The following is a 22,475-nucleotide window of genomic DNA, read 5'->3' on the forward strand; positions in this document are numbered from 1 at the left end:
AGAGAATCAAGATAGTGCCATTCTCTTTAGTGTTTGCCCTGTCTTCCCAATGTCCACCTCCTCACCGCCCGCATTTTGATGTAAAAATAACACACCCTGGCACGCAAAACTGGCCATTGACAAACGCAAACGATACTAAATCAACGTGTCCTATGGAGTAACTAAAAACTGCACAAAAGGAGCGACGAGGTGAGCTTTTATTTCATGCAGTGACTGTCCGGGGTTAGCTCGCTAGCTAGCGGTCCCCCCCCCCTCCCCCGGCTGCTCCTGACACTCGTTATGAACACGAAATGTCTGCTGAATTCACTTATAATACCGGTGTCAGGTGCCGCTGCTAGTGGGCTTTTAATGCATCTTTCTGACAACACCATTGTTACAATATTAGGTCTTTTATTTGCGTAACTTGTCCATCCCTGCTGCAGCGAGGAAGCTAAATCAGCTAACGTGGTCCTGTGTGTGTGTGTGTGTGGGGGGGGAATCTCGTGCAGCCAGCCGGCGGCCTGATTTATGGAGAGCTTTGCTTTTGGTTCACGTCCTTCCAACAATAGTGTCTGCTCCACATCGAAAAGGTCAAATCATCAGAAAATATACGCGTCCGGTGAAGTACGAGGCACTCCTAAAGTGTGAATATCTGCAAGAGTGTTGTCTCGACTAAACCATCCAGCCGGCCGGTTAATCGAGTTATAAAAGCAAGTTAATGGTTAAATAAACATTTCACTTCAAAAAAAAAAAAAAAATGCATGCATCTCATAATTAGTAGCACGCAGTGATGTGGATTTTTAGTTGTGTTAAAGTGTTAAAGGCTGTCGGGGCCCCGCAACACCCAACCAGACTTCTCGACAACCTCCCAACAGTGAACCTTGCAGGAGAACAAAAAGATGGTTAATTAACGACCATATAAGATGAGATAATTCAGTTTTCACTGTCGTGTTTCCTGTTGCCGGCGGAGTATTGCAGTGTTGTCAGCGGCACCCATCTGGTTGCATTGTTTGTGCTCGCTCGTTGGCTGTGAAGGATGGAGATAGTTGCCTCTTTAATTGCAGACCAGCTGGGTCACCCTTTTTTTGTGTGGGGAAGGTTTACTCCTGAAACGATTACCCTGTTAAAATGTAATACGATAATATAACTATTTTTATTTTTTTTGTAGCAATGTAACTTATTACATTTGATTAACTTTTCAAACGGATGTTTTACACTGGTCGTCAAAGCTAAACTTCCTAAAAGAAAACAAAATGTTTGAAAAACCTCAAGGCAAGTCTGCATGCAGGTCACCTCCGTGATGAGGTGTTTTGACAGTGGTGAAAAGTTGTAAAGAAATAGAATCAATATTGTATTCTACATATAAGCTTCTTTTTTTTTTTTTTTTTTTAACATAAAATTATATATTAAGATATAACCTCTTTGTGCTCACTAGCATTTTTGAATAAATTAATTAAATAATACTAATTTAATTGCATATTTATTTTAATTTTAATTATGTCACTCCACTACATGCAAGTAGTTACTTCCCAATACTGGTTGGGACTGAACACAGTTCACTGGACATGTTTACTTGCAAAATGTTAATGTGTGAACCACAGAGTTGCCAGAGTTGATCTTTTGTCCTGCAATGCTGTAAAATAACTGGCATGTCATCAATTCTTTCATGTTTTATGAGACTAATAACTTGCTGTTTCTGCACTAAGACTAACTGAGACCCATGAGGAACAGAAACATTTATTTGAACACTTAAAATACATATACCTCTGCTTTTCCAATATTTTAAGAAAACTGCTTTGTATATAGTCTGTTTTCTTATAGACTGCACTGTGCAGCTACTATACTTAAAAAATAGGAAATCATGCGGATTCCTACGCTATAAAGAACACTATTCTTAGCTGTTGTAAAATGCAGAGACAATTTATTGAATTTATATACATATACAAATGTATAATATTTATTTTAACTGATGAGGCTGGCTCTTGAATTTGAAGGTCCAAAAGCCCTCCATGAAGCACATTGGCTGAGTGGTTCGCAGGGCGGAATCCAGTTGTGAAGACGATCCAGCCAGCTTCGGCCTCTCTGTGTAGAGTTTTCATTTTCTCCAATTGTCCAAATACATGCAGGTTAGGTCAAATGCAGATTCAATTGTGCGTAGATGTGAGTGACTTTGTCTTTGTTTTTGAGGCCCGTGATTGGTAACCAGTCTGTTGGATGTGGGCTCCAGTGCTTGTGACATTTTATTTTGGAAATGGACGCGTTGAAAATGCTGTCGTTTACTCAGAATACAAATATGGCCACATCTTAGTTGTTGTTGTTTGTTTTAATTTTACATCCACTTTTTCCAGGCAGAGCCAACATTCAGCCCTCAATCAACAGTCCCTCCCACACTGTAAATTTCTTATCTTGACCTCAGCCTACTCTTGACTAAGCTTGAGCAACGAGGATGTCGCAGCTCCAGTTTCAGTGTCCAGCCAGCCCCATGCCTGCTGCCTCTGCCCCACTGCAGCTGGGGCAGCCACAGCCCGGCTACAGCATCCCCTGTGCTTCAGGCACCTTACCGTCGGAGAGCGCCAGCCAGCCCATCAGGAGCTCCGCTCTCCCGGCGGGCTCAGCCACTCCCTACAATACCACAACAGGTGGGGTTTTATTACTTTGTTTGTTTGAAAAGCTTTCTTGTCATTGTTGAAACTCAGTTGATAGGTTTTGGATGTAGAATACTAACTGTATTTGTTATAATCACACTCTGTATTTCAAATTCCTCCCGGCATACATTGTAACATTGGTGTTAGGAGCAACATTTAGTGTTCGTGTTTATGATAATATTGGTTATTTGTATGTTGGATTTTTCTGTTTTACAGTATCTAACATGGCAAACCCTAAAGAGAAGACCCCCATGTGTTTGGTGAATGAGTTAGCCCGTTTCAACAAAATGCAACCTGAGTATAAGCTGCTTTGTGAGCAAGGACCAGCTCACTCAAAGGTACACTGAGTGGAATAAAACCAGTGATGTAATTTGTGTTCACGCTGCCGTGCTTTTTTTTTTGTCACGGGGTATAATGAGCATATCAATGATGAAGCGTTTTGATATTTCAGATTTTCTCAGTGAGGCTCACACTGGGAGATCAGCACTGGGAGGCAGAGGGGACCAGTATCAAGAAAGCCCAGCATTCCGCTGCTGCATCTGCCCTCGCTGAGACGACGCTCCCCAAGCCCACCGCGAGGACGCCCCGCAACACAGGCAAGATCCCAGGTGGGCTGTTCCCACTGGCTCTGCAGCAATCTTTCTTTTATCATTCTCGTCAAAACTCAATTGAAGTTATTGCATTTATATTTGAATCGTTGACGTGTTTGTGTTTGCCTTATAGCAGATGGCATTACACATACTATGGAGTTAAATGCACTATGTATGAAGCTTGGTAAAAAGCCTATGTATAAACCCATCGACCCATACCCGGGGATGAGACCACCAAACTTCAACTACAATGTCCGGGCTCCGGGACCTTACCAGCGCTCTATGCAACAGTGAGTTTACATTATCTGGAAATCTCCCCCCCCCAACCCCCCACCACCACCACCACCAAAAAAAAGTATTTGGTTGTTAGTTTTTTTGAAAGGGGAAGAATGTGGTTGTATTTAACTTTCTTGTGTGTAGGTACTACTACCCATATCCTCCCGTGGGACCAATGTTATACCACATGGAGCTCTCCATCGGAGGCCAGCAGTTTATTGGGAAGGGACGCACACGGCAGTTGGCCAAACATGAAGCTGCTGCCAAGGCCTTGAAAGTACTGCAGAAGGAGCCAATACTGCAACAGTTGCCAGTGGTGAGAAAAGATGCACACTCTGCATGAAATAGTGCTAGACGGCTATTGTGCAATTTTAGAAAGATTTATTGTTTTTGTTGTTGTTGTTGTTGTTTGTTTTAATGTCTTCTTCTCTTAACAGATGAATGGAGAGCCCGAGGAGGAGAACCTGAACAAATCTGAAATCAGTCAAGTGTTTGAAATCGCACTTAAACGCAACTTACCTGTCAATTTTGAGGTTTGAATAGATTTGTTTACGTCATCTGGGGTCTTTATATGAATATGTCGGTAATATTCAGTACAATGTACAGAAGATGCACGTTTTAGCCTAGTGTCTTAAGTAAAAAGAAAAAAGTGCTCCTTTACATCGGGATTTGTCACTGTTGTTTTCCAGGTTTTAAAGGAGGAGGGTCCTCCCCACATGAAGAGTTTTTTAGTGCTTGTTACAGTTGGAGAGTTCACAGGACAGGGCGAGGGGAAAAGTAAAAAGATTGCCAAGAAGCTGGCAGCAGCAGCGGTGCTGGGAGAGTTGAAGAGGCTACCCCACATACCCAGTGTGGAAAAGACGCTGCCACGCATCAAAAAGAAAACCAAATCAATCATCAAGGTAATCTAGCTTTCAAACTGCTGTTAGCGCAGTAAGTACAGCCTTAACGACTCCTCCTGAAGTAATGCCCGTCATGCCAACAGCTGCAGACCAGCCCAGAATACGGGCAGGGGATGAACCCCATCAGCCGTTTGGCTCAGATCCAGCAGGCCAAGAAGGAGAAGGAGCCGGAGTACAGCATGGTAACGGAGAGAGGTCTACCGCGGCGCAGGGAGTTTGTCATGCAGGTGAGTCAACTGCAGACACGAGGCATGCTGGTGGCAAGATTCATTGCAACATCTGTCCCTGTCTTCGTCTTCCTGTGCCTGTTCGTTTCTCGTCTCACTGTGTTATTTCATCTGTTGCATTGTGATCCAGGTGACAGTGTGTGGTCAGTCTGCAGAGGGAATGGGACCCAGTAAAAAGGTGGCTAAGAGGAATGCTGCAGAGAAAATGCTCGAACTCTTGGGATATAAAGTGCCTCAGCCTCAGCCCCCCAAACCGGCACTCAAAACTGATGAAAAGGTAATGAGACCTTCATCAAGCAAGTCTCGTAAATATGCCAGACAACGTAATGCTTGTATTTATTAAACCTTCACGTATGTGTTGTTTTTGTAATCTTTAGACCCCAGTGAAAAAACCTGGTGATGGGCGTAAAGTGACCTTCTTTGAACCTGGCTCTATAGAGGAAGTGGCATTGGGTAAGAGTCAGTGTAAATATTCTCTACTAGATTCAAAAGTTTGCAGCGGTCGTGGAAAGACTGAAACGTAACGTTTTCTGTGACCTGCGCTAACAAATGGGGTTCTCCTTGACAGTTTCCAAGGAGGAGGACTTCCGCCTGCCTTACCTGAGCCACCAGCAGCTGCCCGCAGGTATCCTGCCCATGGTGCCGGAGGTGGCTCAAGCAGTTGGGGCCTGCCAAGGACCCCACGCCAAGGACTACAGTCGAGCTATGCCCAACCCAGGCAAGGCCACAATCACTGCCATGATTGCCAATGAGCTGCTTTATGCAGGGGCGTCCTTGACTGCTGACACGATCCTTAAGAACAAAAATAACCTGAACCAGCTTCCCCACGGACCCCTGACGAGGCCGTCGGAACAGCTCAGCTATCTCGCATCGGTGCAGTGCCTGCAGGTAACCCGTCACGAACCCAACGAGTGTGCAAGCGTCTTAAATGTACTGAAACTTGGTAAAAAAAAAAAAAATTAAAAAATGAACTGAATTATATTATTTGTTTGCAGGTAGACTACAAGGACTTTCCCAAAAATAATAAGAATGAGTTTGTGTCGCTGATTAACTGTTCCTCCCAGCCGCCACTCATCAGTCATGGGATTGGGAAAGATGTAGAATCCTGTCATGATATGGTATGTATTTTTTTTTTTTTTAAACTACAAAATGCATCCCCTGGTATAATACTGACTCGGGGTGTGCCATATCATTTCGTTCATGATGATACTGGTGTCGTTTTTTTTTTTTTGACGATATAAAACAACAAACATCGTGATAGCACGTAATGACGCTCGGCGAGCAACGAGCGTGGCTGAGAGTCGCTGCATTCTCCGGGTTTTCAGCTCAGCGTGAGTTTAATTGACAGACGCGCTATTCTCTCCTCCGTGTGTTTGACACTTCACACACACACACACACACACACACACACACACACACACACACACACACACACACACACACACACAGAGAGAGAGAGGGAGCGCAACAGACGATCAGGTAGTCGAGTCAGTCGTTACAAAATAAAAGTTCGACAAAAGGCCAAAACGACGTTAATAATGGACAAACGTCGACCCTGAACTTGAGAAAATCAGGCCAGGACATCGCTGAATCTGCCGACAGCAGTGAGGAAGTAATTAGAAGCTCTGCGGCTGATTATTAGGTCGTCGTCCTGACGGAGCAGCCGCTCTCCTGCACCGCTGCACCTCCACCCCCCCTCCCCCCTCACTGCTGTTTGCAGCATCTGAATCTCACTTTGACATTCTGTTGTTTTACAAACTAAAGAACGAAGAGATCGTTTTTGTTCCGTTTTTAGTGAATATTTGACGGCATAATGATACGTTTGTGCTTACATAATTACATAACACTTTTGTTGAAAATGTATGTCATTAAAATAATAATCAAAATATTTTTCAGTGTTTTGTCACATCGTCAAAAAAATATCGTGATCGCTAAACTACCCAGCTATATCGTAATATATTATTTTAGAGCCATACCGCCGACCCCTAACACCGGCTGACAATCATATGACTTCCAATTCATCTTGTCAAACCTTACACTTTAGGAAAGTGGTTTTTGTGTGCGTTTCGGATGCCGAAGGAGCCACAGGCAGTTGTTGATGAACGTTAACCAAAAGGAAAAACATGGCGACAAACAAGTGGCCTTCAGTAGGTCAAACATTTCCTTCATTCGGTGGGGGAAGTCTTCAAAGGTCGCGCTGTTTTCTTCCCCAGCATGCAAATCCTCGCGAGCTGCTGTGGTACCCGACAAACACGTTTTTTTTTGGAAGAATATATATATATATATTTATTTTTTTTAAACACCGGCCTTAAAGATCAAACCATGCAGTGAATTTATTCTAAATCTTGCGGGGAGTCATGCGAGGGTGACCAGAAGAAAGCACCGTTGCCGTTTCTAGTACGATGACTCTGGCCTGGCTGTTCTCTAGAGCAGGATTCATACAGAGTGGCTGCTTGTGGACTGTTACCAAGAATATAAACCTTTTACTTCACAGGTTACAAACTTGAGTTGTAGTTGCCCTATGAAAACAGCTCACTTGAATAAGACATGCTGTTTTGTTTTTCTTCTCCTTCACCTCTATAGGCTGCACTGAATATATTGAAGTTGCTCTCAGAGTTGGACCAGCAGTCACATGAAAGGACAGGAAATGGACCGGTCTCCGGGTAAGCTGAGAAAAAAACACCACCTTTCCTCTTTACGTAGTCGTGAAGATTAAATTCCACGAATAATCCAAGTACTCTTTCAGAATAAAGTGTCTCGTGTCTCAAAATATAAATCTGTGTAGGAGACAGACGGACAGATAGAATTAAATAATTAAAGGGGAATTTCACAAATTCTACATTTTTTTTTTTTTTTTTTTTTTTTTTACAGAAAAGTGTTTACAGGTCTTGGGAAGTGCTCCTACTTATCTGGAAAAGTTGTATGAAGCCTTTTATGGCTGCAGACAAGTGATGTGAGTTGAGTCTATCATTGGTTAATTCTGACTACTGATTCTGAGTAAAAGTATGAAATGGAAAACGTTTGGAGGTATGGAGCGAAAAGGAAAAAAAAAGAAGTGAACTCACCAGACCTCATCTCCAGCAGAATGAGGCTGTGCGCGCCACTACTAACATAACACACCACTACCTCTGACTGAGATGAATTGCATTGTGGGTAATGTAGGCCCCAGGTTCTCACATTGAAGAGGAACGTATGGAATAAAAAAAAAATATATATATATTTTTTTTAAATAGAAGAATCACCTTTTTCCTCGTAAAGCCGTTGTTAAGATGATTAACAATACCAGTACAATCTCGAAATACCGACGCTCTAATATCGACGGCGTCGATGAATATGTAAAGAGGACCGTTTTATCAGACCATTTCATTCGTCGCGCATGTAAACACGCATGGGATTTGTAAATTAAATGGAATACATTTCAGATGAGTCAAACACTAGTGCAAGTGAACAAATAACGTGCGTGGCCGATTAGCTCGACGCTGACACTAAATGTGACCTATTTCCCACAGGTGCGGCAAGCAGGAAATGGAAGGTGACTTGCATCTCAAACAGACTAACTCAAGCACATTGGCACAGACCCTGGATGGCACTGTTTAAATGATCAGGTTTGGTTGTCCGTAAAAGCACTTGAGAAAACTCCGACACTGTGTTCTTAGTCAGATTTAGAAGGCTGCAGGGAGTTTTGGGCACCGTAGGCTCTGAACTATCACTGTTCATACTCATTGTTACTAGATGTTCACGGTTAAACAAGATTGATAGGAAAATGAGTCCCTTCTCCTTGATGTTGTTTAATTGTACACATTCTTTATTTATTTTTGTTGCATTGTAGAAGAAGAAGCTGCATCCTAGCCAATGAAGTTGGGGGTTTACTTGGTAAAAAAAATAAATTCAAAAAAAAAAAATGAGGTGGTTAACTGTGAACTCTGTTTTGTTTTGTGAAAAACTTGTTTTCCGCTTTGTGAGACCTACTAACTCTTGTTTTTAAGTGTTTTATGTTTTAACCCCCGTTGAGGTGGTTTCACGAAAGAAAGATCTTTGTCTAGGGTGCAGCCGGCGAACCTCTGTTGATTTTCCTAGAGTGCTTTATATCAACAACCACAAGTGAAGTGTTCTAAACATTACCATGTAGGGCTGGGAAGAATTTGTGACTAACTGTAGCGTGTGATGTAAAGTGATATTGTCTCTGCTGAGTGCGGCAGGGAAGTTTCCCTGCCGCATCGGTTTCCCTGGTAATCCCTTTTCCTCCCTCATGTCAACCTCCCTTCTCTCTCCGCTCCCCATGGTAATTAAACTTACGTGCTTACGTGCACAAAACAAAAGATTATCTTGTCTTTTTCTTACTCTACTCTAGGGGGGGGGGGGGGTCATGATAGAGGTGCTCAATTATGCTCAAGCGCTGAGGTCATTATTTAATGATATTGTTGTGCATTAAATTCAGAAGTGTTTTTTTTTTTTAATTTATCTTTATTCTTGTCCCCAGGTGTTTAAAGGTTTGGGCTTAATTGCTTATTTTGTTGAGTCTTGAAGTGTAAAATGTAAATATAACTCAGGCAGCAAACAGACATCTGGACCGCTGGGACGGGATCATGAATTCCACCTGCAACACATCAAACTGTCTGTCGTGAAAAAGCTCTACTGGTGGCTTGTGCCAATGTTTGGGCTCCCCGCCAAGTCTGTATTTCGGCAGACATTTTCAAAATAGCTTGTAAACACGTTTTTATGGCCAGCTATGAGTCTTTCTTTGACTGATGTAAGAATTGCAGAAGACTTTTAAGTTCTGGGATGTTTTTGGGCCTCCAATTTTCCATAGTGTTCAAAGCCATCTTTGACACCTGTAAAATCAAAACAGTGTATTTTTTCTTTTCTTTTTTTTTTTTTTTATATATTGTGCAGCCCCAGGGTTCCTTTTCAGGGTTTATGGGTTTTATTTCCATTTTAGCTTATTGAATCCAGGGTCACACTACAAGTAAGGAAAAAGAGTCAAAATGTGGCAAGCTAAAAGCACTTTCTTATTTTCAAAACGGCTGCCTTAAGGTATTATTTCTATGTAATAATGTGGCATTCACTTTAGATTAAAAAAAAAAAAAAAAAAAAAAAGTAAGAAAATGTAAATCATTTCTTGTTATGCAAAAGTTTGCTATTATTCTTACTTCAGTGCGCAAGCATGAGCTCATTCTGGGACATCATGAGTGAGACATTTACAACACTACATATTGCTGGAGGAAATGCTTCATCATTAGTCATACTTGCATGAAAAATATGTTTGGGCAGTGATTATGTTTCACCACATCACTACTGTCTTGTGAGACTACCAACACTTTTGAGCCCCTTTCTGTGATATTTTAAACATGTGCGCCGACACGTACAAAATCTGCAAGGTAGAGCAAAGTGTCGGGGAGTTCAGAGTTTGCGACTGAAACGAGCTTTCTGGTGCGGAATCAGTGGAACTGAAAAGACTTTGACGGTTTCTCGGACATTATGACCTCGGATATTTCTCGATACGCAGCCCTACATGGTGTTATCTTCGTTTTAGAACGTCCTTTGTTGGCATTGCTTCCCTTTTGCTTATTTGCCAGTCTCACGCAGTTTACAAAGAAAGAGTGCAGCATAAAACACCTACTTTGATCCTTAGACGGTATTTGTGGTTTTAAGTCATTTTATTTCATGTAAATATAATACAGCACAACATTTGGTTACATCACAAAGTTACACATATTAAAGACACTTTCAAGTTTTGGTTTGTCCAGGATTTAATCAGTGTTTGGTCATTTCACAGGTTTATGGTGAAAACATTTGGAAGAGACTTTTAACTTCATCTGAGCATTGTTGAAATCTTTTTTGGGTGCTGATGACCGCTTGGCTGAGTTGTCATCCAGTACAGGCTTCTGAATGATCAGTCTCAAAGTTGAAAGTCCCCTTCATTTTTCCTGACCATCCACGTGACATAATTGTGGCTTTAGTGGGGCATTTTGTCTGACCGTTGTGTTCACACGAGCAGAGAAATATTTGTTTTGGTTTATTTTTTAATCCAATTAATATATACCATGAACCGTTTCAATTACTTTTGATTTGATTATTTATTTATTTTTTTTAAAGTTTTGACTCCTAAAGTTGTTTTTTAGTTTAAAAAGGTGTGATTATGCAACCTTAATGGAGCCATTTGTCACTTGTTTCTTCTTATCAATGAAGGTGTACATGCACTTATCAGAACCCATAAAACGATAGACAACCACGTTGGATTCCCACGGCAACAACCTGAAAAGGAGCGTGCAGGGTAAAACTTAAAATGCCAAACTTGAGATGTTTCAGCAACGGATATGCACACCAAGCCAGATGTATTTATGGTTTTGTAAATAAGAAGGTGTGTTGTACTTACGCTCTAGAAAGGAAAGGCATGTAGGCGAGTCGGGGGATGCACGCTAACGGTTGGTTTATGACGGATTCAGTTATCAGTTTGACGGCCTAAAGGTTTCAATTACCTGCGTTCACAAATCCAACAGAATAATGAATCTTTAGTGTGTTTTGTCAGTGGGATTTGTTCAAGTTGAATTCATTGGCATCTTTTCTTGCTTGTGTCTGAATCGTTTCATTTAAAACGATGGCAATACAGTTTGAAGACAAATTAAGACTCCAGCCACGAGGTTATTGTGTTGACATTACCGTATCTTGCGGCCTTCAAGCATGCCTGTGTCCATGAGGTAGGGGCACACAAGGGTAGTCTTCACTCCATCAAACTCTTCAGCCAGCAGCTCGTGGGCCGGAGGCTCGTGGAACCCCACTGCAGCAAACTCACTGGCACGGTAATACTGCCGCAAAAAGAAGCTACTCATCCGAGCCTGTTTATGTCACCTTCACGGGTATTGTATTCACATTATTTGTGATTTGTTGACGTGGTACGCATTTGAATTTGTTACTTAATTTGCGGATTAAAGCAGAGAACACTAAAACGCGAAGAATAAAGCTGTCATATCTCGTCGAGTGATTTTTCTCTCGCCCTGGTTCACCTTGACATAAGCTGTGCTGAAGAGACCGAGGACGCTGGCGATAGTCACGACGTGTCCCGTGATTCTGGGCCTTCATTTGAGGGAGGAACGCCTTCACTGTCTGAGGCGCACACACACACACACACACACACACACACACACACACACACACACACACACACACACACACACACACACACACAGGTACAAACACACACACTCTTATGACAGCAGTCACTTATAATGAGGCAACAAACTGTGCAGTGTTCAAAAGACTAAAATATGACTTAAATATTGTTCAACATGAAGGCAGCTTAAGTTACACAAGCAGCTCCTTATTAAGAGGATTGACGTGGGAGTCCTATAGGCCATATAGTGTGAAGGGGATCATGCTCTTGACGCAATACAGTTTGCGTTTCATGTGTCACACGGCCTGTGCACAATAACATGCTCTGTATACAGCTAATGATGAGAAGATTATGCGTGATGGCATTCTCAGAAGCTTGAGTTCCAGCTCCCTAAATATCAGTCAGTAAAAGTGTACCACCCACAAACGATGTGTTTCTGCCAAAGCATGAGTCATGTTCGCCAGCAAGTCATTTTTGCAAGATATAAGTCATTGAATTGATTGTGTAATGTATATTTGATTTACTTTCATTCGTACTCCAAGGAAGATATCAGAATAATATTTCAGGAAATATGAAGTGGCACAGACAAACCGGTTGTTTTTAAGTATTCTACATTTTTAACATTTGCTTTTCTTTTTTGGATATTGTTTTCACTCACACTGAAACACATGAGCAAATATTTATATTATTATATTAATATAAGCGTGCCATAGTTTTGATCAGTAGTTGGCATTTACAACAAGATGTATTGATTGAAGAAGTATAAACAGGATTTACTTCTTTACTATAATTTCAAAAAAAAGTCATTGTTCTGGATGAGCAGCTCAATAAGACGGTTAGCCTACAAGTAATGGGTTCAGCAGCACTAAGAATCCAAAACCATGCACTTAATATGATACACTGTGTTAGTCCTGATGTTAATAGGACATTTAGTACCACCAACAGGTTAAAGACGCCTTCTAGTCTATCTGATCTTTAAGATGTTTAACCACTCGTGAGGTGCTTCATCACTTCATGTCTGACTGCTGAAATATCTTCGACACATTTTATATTGACTAAACAGTTCTCACCCAGAACAGGGCGTGACAGTTGACCTTCATAGTCCTCTCCATCGGTTCATCAGGACGGTCTAACATGCGCTGGCCAGCCACCACTCCGGCATTGTTCACCAGAATCGTAATGTCCCTGCCCAGGTCCTTCCGCACAAGCTCTGCGTGGCGGTACACATCCACCGTGTAGGTGTACGCCTTACCCCCCACCCCCCTTTACATTTCACACACCGGCTTGGCTGTCGGCTCATTGGAGCTGCTGTTGACGTCCCATAGCACCACTTCCGCTCCATGCTTTGTGAATTCTTGAGCGAAGAGACGACCCAGGCCGCCACCTGATCCGGTGATCAGCACCAGCTCCCCGTCAATGGGTTTGGTGCGTGGGCCAAATCACGACCCGCACAGAGTTGCTGCGCAGGATGAAGCAAATCACATCCAGCAGCATCATCTGGAGGTCCGTTAGAAAAATCGTTGTTTTTTTTTTCCTATTTTGTGGTGAAAGTCTGTAAGGACGAATGTCAGAGGGGCCTACAGTGGATCGGTTTTCACTCCTGCTACCAGTGAAGATGGGTTTCCTACAGTCTAACTAAGATGCAGACAGCCAAGCTGGTGTTTCCTCCCTCTGTGACCCTCAGCCTCTATCCTGGGTTTATTTAAACACTCTCCTCCCAGATTAGAGGAAATAACTGGAGCTCCTATACGACCACTTTTTTTTTTTGTTAGCTGTGAATGTATGCATTTTCACCATTACACTGAACAATCACAATGCACAGAACTGACACTGGCTTGAGACACAATCCGTTACCATGATAATCAGCATTGATTGCTGTTAATAAAGTTGCAGGCGCAGATTAATTTGAAAAGAACACTTGATGACCTTGCAGCAATAATTAATTCATAGCAATAATAGCAGACATGTTGTTCACCGTGATAGATTACTTAACTGGTATGTTTTAGTCAATGCAAAATGTGTTATGAATGCAAAGCGAAGAAGCGTGGAAGGTCATTATAAGACAGGCTGTTGCAAAACATAAAAAAACAACTGAACAACAAATATGATGATACCAGTAAAACAAGTACACGGGCATGTGCTGTTACATTAAAAAGAGAATTGAGATACTTATCTTTCCTGAAAAACAACTTTTTAACCAGGCATGGCTTTACCATTTTTGCTACGACACAGAATATATTTGCAGAAGTGGTTCGTGGCTGTACAAGGAGGCTGGTTTAAATGCTGCCAAGAATTTTGCCCTACTGTGAGACTGTTTAGCAACAGCAGAAAAGATCACACCAAAGTCTGAAATCTACTTGTAAATATGCCTTAAATCTAGTGGTAATACCTGAATGTTGGCACGGACATCAAGTGACATGGAGCTGTGTCTGACTGTATGCCAACTGCTTCCCCTTGTGGACACGTCATAAGAAAAGATATTCAGTATTGTTCTCGTATGGAACCACTCACCACTAGGTTATTTTTTGGCTTTTGAGAACTGAGTTAATTGAGTCTATGTTTTTTTTTTTAAAGGATTTTATTGCCACATCTTAACTTCAGTTAATCTTTTCAATACATTTTTTGCAGAAAACGAGGACTGTGAATTCTGTCTTTTAGAACGGAAGAGCATTGGAAAGTGTAATATTAATTGTTGGCAGGAACACAACAAATGGCTATAGCAAGCAAATCATGTTGCAGTGTTCATAGGGGTACCTCGCTTTGTTTTTTAGACAAGCCGAGTCCAGTCATTTCATTTGTAGCGCTCATTTCAAAACCACAATTGTGACAAAAGTTCTTTCTAGAGGGATGGAATTTTGAGGTTCTTTGACTGATGATTGCGATCAAATAAAAGCACAAAGCATATTTGTTAACTCATAACCAACATATTAAAAAGAGGGGTGAGTTAGTAAGTAAGATCCAAATTTAATTATATTATTATAGATTAAATGAACAGAGGACCCTGGTTGTTGGGGAGGGGTGAATGGTAAAAGAAAAAAGACAGAGAGGAGCTCAGAGGAAAAGAGCACAGTGAGTTATAATAAAGATCATAGGAGGTTTAAATGGAGGGTGAAGAATTAGTTATAAGTTGTGAATGATTTTGTTGTTGTTGTTGAAAAGTATTAACTAAGAGTTCTCATCTTGGGTTCTATACATTCTTTTTGTCTTCTTCACACCATTTATCTTTGTATTTCACCATAACAATGTACATTTATGTATATTGATAATGTATATGGGAGTTCACAAACATAAATAATAGAAAAACAAAAAGTAAATTACTTACTAAAAACCTGACAAATTGTGAACCTTTGAAACACAAACCTTGATCCAAATGTTAACAACCGGTTGAAAATACAGGATTGAAACCTGCTGCCACTGATCTTATTGCAAAAATGTATTTTGTTTTAAGAGGCATTTACAAAAAAATACATATTATTGTGAAATGGAAATCTTCCAGATTTAATTAGAAGTCCCTTTTTATGAGGAGAAGAAGACTAAGAGCAACAGTGGTATCTGTTTGGACTGCCCTATCCAGTTTTAGCTGTGTGTCTGTTTACTGGAGCAGTAAATGTGTGAGGTCACACCTCTGCAAGCTACACAGATTCATCGATGCACATGGGGGCCACAAGGTCGGGCGACATGTAGAAAGAATGAGCTACACTCTCATGTTCATGCTTTTTTGATATGTTTCTCTCTTACATACGGGACAAATCTGAGCACCATAATCATTCTTTCAGCTTCGCCCTGTTTGTCTCTTCTCGGTCTACACACACAATAGCTGAGAATCTGAGTTTGAGTCGAGGCCTGCTCTGTCCACAGTGTTGTTCTTTTTGCATGAATAACCTCAGCCATGGGAGTTTCAGTAATCCACCCTTTTCACATGTTGAGGCACACATTGGTCAGGGAAGCTGGCTGCTTCATAAACACGTCTGTGGAGAGGCAGGAAAACATTAGCATTCATTTTCTATCAGTTTAGCATCAAACAGGAGACCTGCAAACATGTCCCTCCTTTGCGAGGTTCTTGCAAAAAGCTTCTTAGCATTCCATCTTCATTGGGTGTTTATAGCTTACTGTCTTTTTGCCACACTTACTTTATTGTTTTCTTTCTTATCTGCACATGTTATTGTCGCTATATCAGTCAATAGGGCATTCGAAGATTGAGGGTTAGTGCATGATATCTTGTGAAAAAGCAGTGTATGAAAAATAGAACTTGGAAGAGATTCTTTCCTCATGCTGGCGAGAGCTTCAGTGCAATTAATGATGTATATACCAAGTACAAAGGTGCAACTTCTGAAAATACACTTACAGTAAAAAAAACTTTAAAAAAAAAACCTTTTATTATGATTTGCATTCATGTTTTTATTTGGTTTGATAGTTTTCATGTTGCAATTACTTAATTAATAGTTATAAATTTAGCTTTGTGTGCTTGTATTTCTAACTCCCTCGTGTTTAGTGAACTGTTCCTTTAAGAGGTGTAGAGTTGACAGATTAATTCCAACCCAGGACCCGTTTCAACTCCTCCTGGCTAATGCTGCTGACCCATAATTAATCAGAGATGATTCATTTTATGACCACCAAGTATTTAAACAGGACCATTTAAAACACCCCTCAATAAACGGGGAATATTGTCGTTTAAACTGGTGCAAAGCGCACCAAACTCCCTGAACCTGTTGAAGTCCGTGTTGTGGTGCGTCGTGATGTCAGTCTCCGGGAGCCGCTCTGTCACTCTGATTTTTCTCGGGGTGTCTTCGTTCCTCGTCGGCCCCTGTCGGTCTGGCTGTCGGGAAGCGGGTCTGTGTTGCACCGGCCGGGACCCGTCGTGCGTCAGTAAAGGATGGAGATCCGACCGGTCATATGGTACCTGCTACTGCGATCAAGCCTGCGTGTCCACCGTGGACTGCTGCCTCGACTATGAAACCGCATGTCCAGGTCGGTTTCACATATGGAAGATTTAAAAAAAAAAGTTTTATAACATTAATATGTAAACATTATTGACATGTTTTCATTGCTTGGCAATGAGGATATTATTATTATTAGTAAAGTTTGGGATAACTACTCCTACTCACGTGACTACTTTAAATAGTCCTCCTAAACTGGCAAATGGTCATAGTGCGTAAGCCTAATAGCAGGAGGTACTGCATCTACCTCAAATTATTCAGTTCAGTAGACCCACTGAAATCTGTCCTCTCATAGGCTATGAGATGCAATGCACAATGTTGTATTTCAGTTTTTGCGCCTACAACTTAGTTTGAAATGTTTGGATGACCTGAAATTGAAGCGGCAACTTGATCTGTAGACATAAAAAGACGATTAAAACAGTATGTGCTCTTTGTGCTCTCCCTCAGCGGTGTCCTGTGTGGTGAGTGAGTGGACACAGTGGTCAGGCTGTGCAGAGCCCTGCAGGGCCACAGTCCGCAGGAGGAGCAGGACGATCCTGCAGGAGCTGCTCAATGCAGGGAAACCCTGTCCCACTCTGGAAGAACATGCTGGCTGTGCAGAGTACTGGTCTCACCAAGGACACTGTCAAAACTCCCTTGGTGAGAAAAATCCTTCCAAACATCCACCATTTCTCTCGTTTGTGATCGGCATATAATTTTCTGACACACAAGAAATTCTTATTATAACACACTATGTACCTGAGCTCTCTTTTTGAGTCATGTTGATTAGGGAAGCTTTGAAAGTTTGAAACATTTGACAGCATTATACACCTGCTTTAGCAAAACACAATTATTCTGAAGTGCGGTAAGACCCGATTGTCTCTGAAGTTACCTGAGGAAAAATGACATTTCTTACATCCATCAGTGTAAGACAAAAAAAAACAAAAAAACATTTAAATTGTCAGTTTAGCTGTGATATGCACATTGATGATAGTTAAACACATTACAGAACCACACCTGAATGCAGATGACAGATAGATACATTTATCATGGTCAGGGATGATGCAGTGTATTCAACACAGAAAATAAAAGGCAGATCTAAATATTCTGTGTATTTATTACTTGGGCATTGTGGTAATTTCAGATGTCAGTAAAAGGCTTAGACTTGTTGAATATAAAATTGCAGTTGGTAAAAGATCAATGCTCATTGTTTATGCTCCAGTGGTGAGAAACATATTTGGTTTTATACAACATCCTATTGCATTCAGTTGTATTGAATACGTGTTGTATGACCATATGTTTCTCTAAAGTGTGATGGAGATACTGAAGCTTAAAGTCTTTTTTGTATGCATGGTAGTTGTAGTAGCCTACAGTGTGCAGTGTTGCAGTATGAATTGTACATACTACCTCCCCGGTCCAAACAAATTGAATAGAAATCACCTATGGACATATGATTAAGCATATGAGTGCACCAGTATCTGTCTTTTTAGATTTTCTGGCTATTATTTCTTCCTTTATCAAAACAAAGTGTTATTTCTAAAGTGCAGATGTACTTGTATTCTTGTCTTAACTTTCTTAAATTGAAAAAGACACGAGAGATTATCCTACTTTCGTGAACATTTTCCCTCCACGTGCTCATTTGAATTGTATGATGCCTGGAAATGCAACATGTGGTAATGTATGTAATATAATACAATATGTAATAACACGTCATGTTTTTAACATGAACGTTTCCTCGGCAGTCCCGGCACTCATCACCACGGGTGGCTATGGCAACGCCAGGAAGAAAAGAGACATCCCTGACAGAAGCGATGTTATCGGGTAACACATCCGCGCAGACTGCAAAAATATGAAATTACACTCGTTTGTTTTGCCTTTAAATATGTTCTCATGTATTGTCGCTCTATATATTTATTCTCAGTTATGGTGTGAGCCCATGTGTCTGTCTCTATGTGTTTGTGTGAAATAGGTATTGCGTCCAGTTTCAGCTGACCTCTTTGACAAAAGGGTGTCAGCAGAGCGAGGGCCCACACACCCTGTGGATGCAGTACCTGAGGGAGGGCCACCGTGTGTGTGTCGAGTGCCAGCCGCCTGCTCTCGCTGCCGGACAGAAACACTGCGCTGGAGACGGAGAGGAAAACAGCAAGCACAGGTAAAAATGGAAAGAATGTGGTTCAAAACAATGCAAAACTTTTGCATGAATACACCGTACTGCTCATTGCTCAATATGTTGGATAGTTCACACCACTTAATTGCAAATGTAAGCTTGTGTTGTTTGGGAAACATTAATAAGCGAAGCAGATAGATAAGGAATGTTTTTTTTTAAAGCTCTGCCGAGGACTTATTCAACCATGAAATTAGACATCATTTTGCTCATAGAAAGAACAAAACTTGTCTTGACTTATCTCAAATATTCTTACGTTTTTTTTACGAGTTTAAAACACAAGAAAAGAAAGTCATTCTAACTGTTATGATTTGGTTCTTAAAGTGAGGTCGCAGACTGTCACCTTTACAAGGGTTGACAAAATAATATTACAAAATTGATCTATAATTGATGAAACTGCACTGACTACAATTGTGAAGTTCAAATGTCACTCAGGTGCTCTGGAAAAAAAAAAAAGATTTAACAAGCACAGTGTGTACTGTAATAGCTTTTATGTCGTGTTTATGATGTGCTCTGTGAAAAATGTTTCTACTACAAGTGATTTGTGGCCTGAAAAAGTTTGAGAAGCTTTAACGGATATGATTATACATGATTACAAATAGTAGTCTGCTAGACTTTATTTTCATGTTTATTGTATAAACATGACTGTTATATCAATCTTCTTATTTGAACTCTCTGCAAGAAATATGCCAAGAATAAATCCCCAAAATGATGAACTATTTCCTAATATATTAGGATTAGGATTTGGTCATTTACCAAAAAATCCAAAGCTTAAAAGGCACAAGACAGCACATGCATTGGTGTACTCTGTCATTCATTGTAAGGGCATAGTAAAAAAACGACTACATTTTATTGGTATCATCAAAAAACAACTCCCCAAAACACATTTATCATAACTTTAAACCCGAACCATATCCAAACCGGTCCATGTTTTTCAGTGTATCTGCAGACATATGAATTTACCATGCAGCCAACAAATATTCATCTGCAAAAATCTAGCATAACACAGTTTTCCTCTGCGCTATTGATATCTAACACAGTACCTGGTACTGTATTATGAGACATTCAGTGGTAGGCGAAATACATGGGTCAGTTGTAATATACCAACCTGGGTCACATCTTCGAGGTGTGTTTTTTGTTTTTCATCCCTGACCATTGATGGTAAATAATGAGTCCCACCACTAGATGGCAGTATTGTTTTTCCACTAAGATTTAAAGCTTGGTCTGAACTCACGCCCCCTCCCCCTCCTCCCCCCGCCCTCCCCTGCAGAAGACAGTCTCTCCAGTGGCAGGCAGTGGGAAACCCTAGATGCAGGGGTGTGTGGAGACGTGTGGGAAGGCTGGAAGCTTGCTCTTGCCCAACAGCCCACAGCTTCCTCTTCATTTAACCACCTCCTTCTTTTTTGTTTGTTTTTGTTTAGCCTCCATCCTGTACATATCCACTGAGATATCTATATAAGGAACATTATTCTAGTGAAATAGCTGCTAAACCTGTTCAAATAAAGAGCGCTGGTCAGTGCTCAGTTTTGCGTTTTTAACCTAACAATCAATTGTGTGATATTTGTTAGAATGTGTTTTCACCTTGGACATGAAACGTGAGTAGAGAGCACACATACAATTTTGTGTCCAATTTTTGGGGGAGCAGAAAGAACCGGCAGGGAGCCAGATCCTTCAAGTAAGGTGGTTAGGGAGCTATGAGTATTGTTGCAGGCGCACTATCACGTTAGAAAACCAAAGTGCCACTGCGTCACAGTCTAGGTCGTTTTCACAGAATGTTTTCCCTCAGACGCCTGAGAACCTCACAGGAGAACTCGGTGTTGACAGTCTGACCCTGGGGACTGAAGTCATGGTGCACAACTCAGCGAATGTCAAAGAAAACCCACCTGGTTGTGCTTCTGACCTGATGCTCCTTCTTCGGTCTTGTGGCATTCTGCGCCTCTTGAAATGCAAATTTGACTCAAAACACCTCACCCGGCTCTTTGTCTCATCACCATAGGCTTTATGAAGCAATTAAGGATTCTACGTTGGCAATTTCTTGAGTTTAACACAAAATTTGATGTGTGGTCTCTGCTCAATTCCAATTGCAAATATGCATGTACTCGTGTTCACAAAATCGTGTGCAACTCAGATGATGATGTTGATCAAGCGCTGTAACTTATAATACTTACTAAGGAAGATTGTAGCTTCTCCCTGTTCTGTCCATATCTTGGTGCAGCACTCAGTTTGCGCACAACAAGAGTAGTCTCTCAACTGTTTGATCCACCTTTGTGTAATAAATGTATTGCCCTTACTAGCTCAAAGTTTAATAGTACATTTTCTTAATTTGGTTTGCATTAAAACCTGAAATTTACCAGTGAAATGAAAGTCCACAATTTATAATCAAAATGTAAAGTGATCTGATTTATTTTGAGTCATTGAAGGGAAATGTTGCTTCTCTTAAGAAATAGAAATATCTTGGGACATTGAGACACTTTTTTTTTTACATGACAAGTACTGGCTCTGTGTGAATCACAACCAGTCACAACGCCAAAGTTACAACATGCACTGAACAACAGAACATTTATACAGAAACAACAGCATAGAAAGTCAACAGGTAAAAAGGTTTTTCTTTGTTTTTTGTTTTTACAAAACAGACAGCCTTGGGACCTACAAACAACATTGTATAAGAGCTGGCTAAAGTCATTCAAATATGTTTTTTTCAATTCCCTGGAAACGGTGTACTTTACAAAGACTGATGGCTTAGGCAAGGTTGGGGTCAATTCCACTGAGAGCTTAAACCGTAGAAAAAATATAGTTTATGTTTTAAATCTGTACTAGGTTTTAACTTGTCTCATACTCTAATACTTGTTATTTTTCTAGTGTCATATGTGATGAGTGTTTTACTCCGTCAAGGCATCCTGAATCGACCCCAACCCTGTAATACAGTGTTAGATTCAGAGTGTGTGGAGTTAAGCTACTTGCTAAAGCAGTGGCCCTCACCGGGTTCTGAAAACTACCACATGGCCTTGAAAAGAAAGGTCCAGTGGGGTCCTAACAAAAGTGACAAAGACATGAACCTCTTTACGTTTAAAATTAGCAGCTTGAGCGACAACCAAATTCTATTTTAGACTAAATGCATTTACTGTACAGTTGGGAGTCTTATGGGGCAACTGGGAGTGTAGTAATGGAAAAGGGAGACAATCTGTGCTCTTCATTTGTATCAATAAAAGAGAAAGAAAAACAAGTCACTTGATTGTGTTTGCTTCATTAAGAGTCATGGTCAGGCTTTGATCAGAATTTCTCAACAGGGACCTTGGTCAAATTAAAAGGTCCATTACACTATTAGATGTCATCATTTTGAATGGCTCCCATGAAAATGGAGCAGAGTAAAGTGTCCAAAATAAAATAAAAACAGGGATGACTTTTAAAACAAATAACAAGTTTTGTTTTTTTTCTATTATGGTGGTAGTGTGTCACAGTATCACAGTTTAAATATCAAATTAAAAACATCATGCTCGATGTTTCTTTGCACTACGTTTTCTAAAAGCTTATCGATACTAGCGTCAGGTTTCAATACTTTTGTTTGAGTGTGTGCATGGGTGCACATTTGTGTAATATTTGCCCGCAATTAATCTGAGTTCTCTTCAGTAGTGCTTGCTGCCTGTTCATGACATATTGATTGTCAT

General features: G+C 40.8%; 3 protein-coding genes across 10 annotated transcripts in view; 1 reads left to right on the plus strand and 2 right to left on the minus strand.

The window, feature by feature from the left end:
• The first annotated feature begins 6 nt into the window (after window positions 1–6).
• Window positions 7–8,938, plus strand: stau1 (staufen double-stranded RNA binding protein 1). 8 transcript variants are annotated; one of them, XM_069690693.1, is made up of 16 exons: window positions 7–189; window positions 2,328–2,618; window positions 2,841–2,962; window positions 3,076–3,232; window positions 3,348–3,504; window positions 3,635–3,806; window positions 3,928–4,023; window positions 4,180–4,392; window positions 4,476–4,619; window positions 4,750–4,896; window positions 4,997–5,072; window positions 5,188–5,507; window positions 5,615–5,737; window positions 7,203–7,282; window positions 7,491–7,572; window positions 8,129–8,219. In XM_069690693.1, exons 2-15 carry the CDS (start codon window positions 2,426–2,428, stop codon window positions 7,543–7,545), a joined length of 2,055 nt encoding a protein of 684 aa, XP_069546794.1. In that variant the 5' UTR covers window positions 7–189; window positions 2,328–2,425; the 3' UTR covers window positions 7,546–7,572; window positions 8,129–8,219. The 8 variants fall into 8 exon arrangements, with proteins under 8 accessions (XP_069546794.1, XP_069546787.1, XP_069546791.1 ...); XM_069690686.1 differs by lacking the exon at window positions 7,491–7,572 and having other exon boundaries at window positions 8,129–8,938; XM_069690690.1 differs by lacking the exon at window positions 7,491–7,572 and having other exon boundaries at window positions 3,635–3,803; window positions 8,129–8,938.
• Window positions 8,939–10,756: 1,818 nt separating this feature from the next.
• rdh20 (retinol dehydrogenase 20) lies at window positions 10,757–15,410 on the minus strand. Its single transcript, XM_069690613.1, is given in 8 exon segments — window positions 10,757–10,874; window positions 10,996–11,081; window positions 11,228–11,425; window positions 11,624–11,680; window positions 11,682–11,723; window positions 12,801–13,169; window positions 13,171–13,282; window positions 15,367–15,410. Coding segments are annotated over 8 exon segments (1,026 nt in total).
• Window positions 15,411–16,195: 785 nt separating this feature from the next.
• Window positions 16,196–22,475, minus strand: part of kcnb1 (potassium voltage-gated channel, Shab-related subfamily, member 1) — a 36,658-nt gene continuing 30,378 nt past the window's right edge. The window contains exons 4-5 of the mRNA XM_069690700.1: window positions 18,698–18,767; window positions 16,196–16,678 (exon numbers count right to left, since the gene is read on the minus strand). Of these exons, the coding sequence (XP_069546801.1) occupies window positions 16,594–16,678; window positions 18,698–18,767 (155 nt within the window). The 3' untranslated portion in view covers window positions 16,196–16,593. The remainder of the gene's footprint in view (window positions 16,679–18,697; window positions 18,768–22,475) is intronic.

This window comes from Brachyistius frenatus, unplaced genomic scaffold (assembly GCF_029030835.1).
Source record: "Brachyistius frenatus isolate BFR_SWC_R1_liver_20210118 unplaced genomic scaffold, ASM2903083v1 Contig_10, whole genome shotgun sequence".
NCBI lineage: Eukaryota > Metazoa > Chordata > Actinopteri > Embiotocidae > Brachyistius > Brachyistius frenatus.

Excerpts from the sequence above, each read along its gene's own strand:
- stau1 (XM_069690686.1), top strand. The coding sequence starts at position 2,426 with ATGTCGCAGCTCCAGTTTCAGTGTCCAGCCAGCCCCATGCCTGCTGCC. Across the intron at positions 3,505-3,634 it reads TACCAGCGCTCTATGCAACA|GTACTACTACCCATATCCTC; the intron begins GTGAGTTTACAT and ends TCTTGTGTGTAG. Across the intron at positions 4,393-4,475 it reads AAACCAAATCAATCATCAAG|CTGCAGACCAGCCCAGAATA; the intron begins GTAATCTAGCTT and ends TCATGCCAACAG.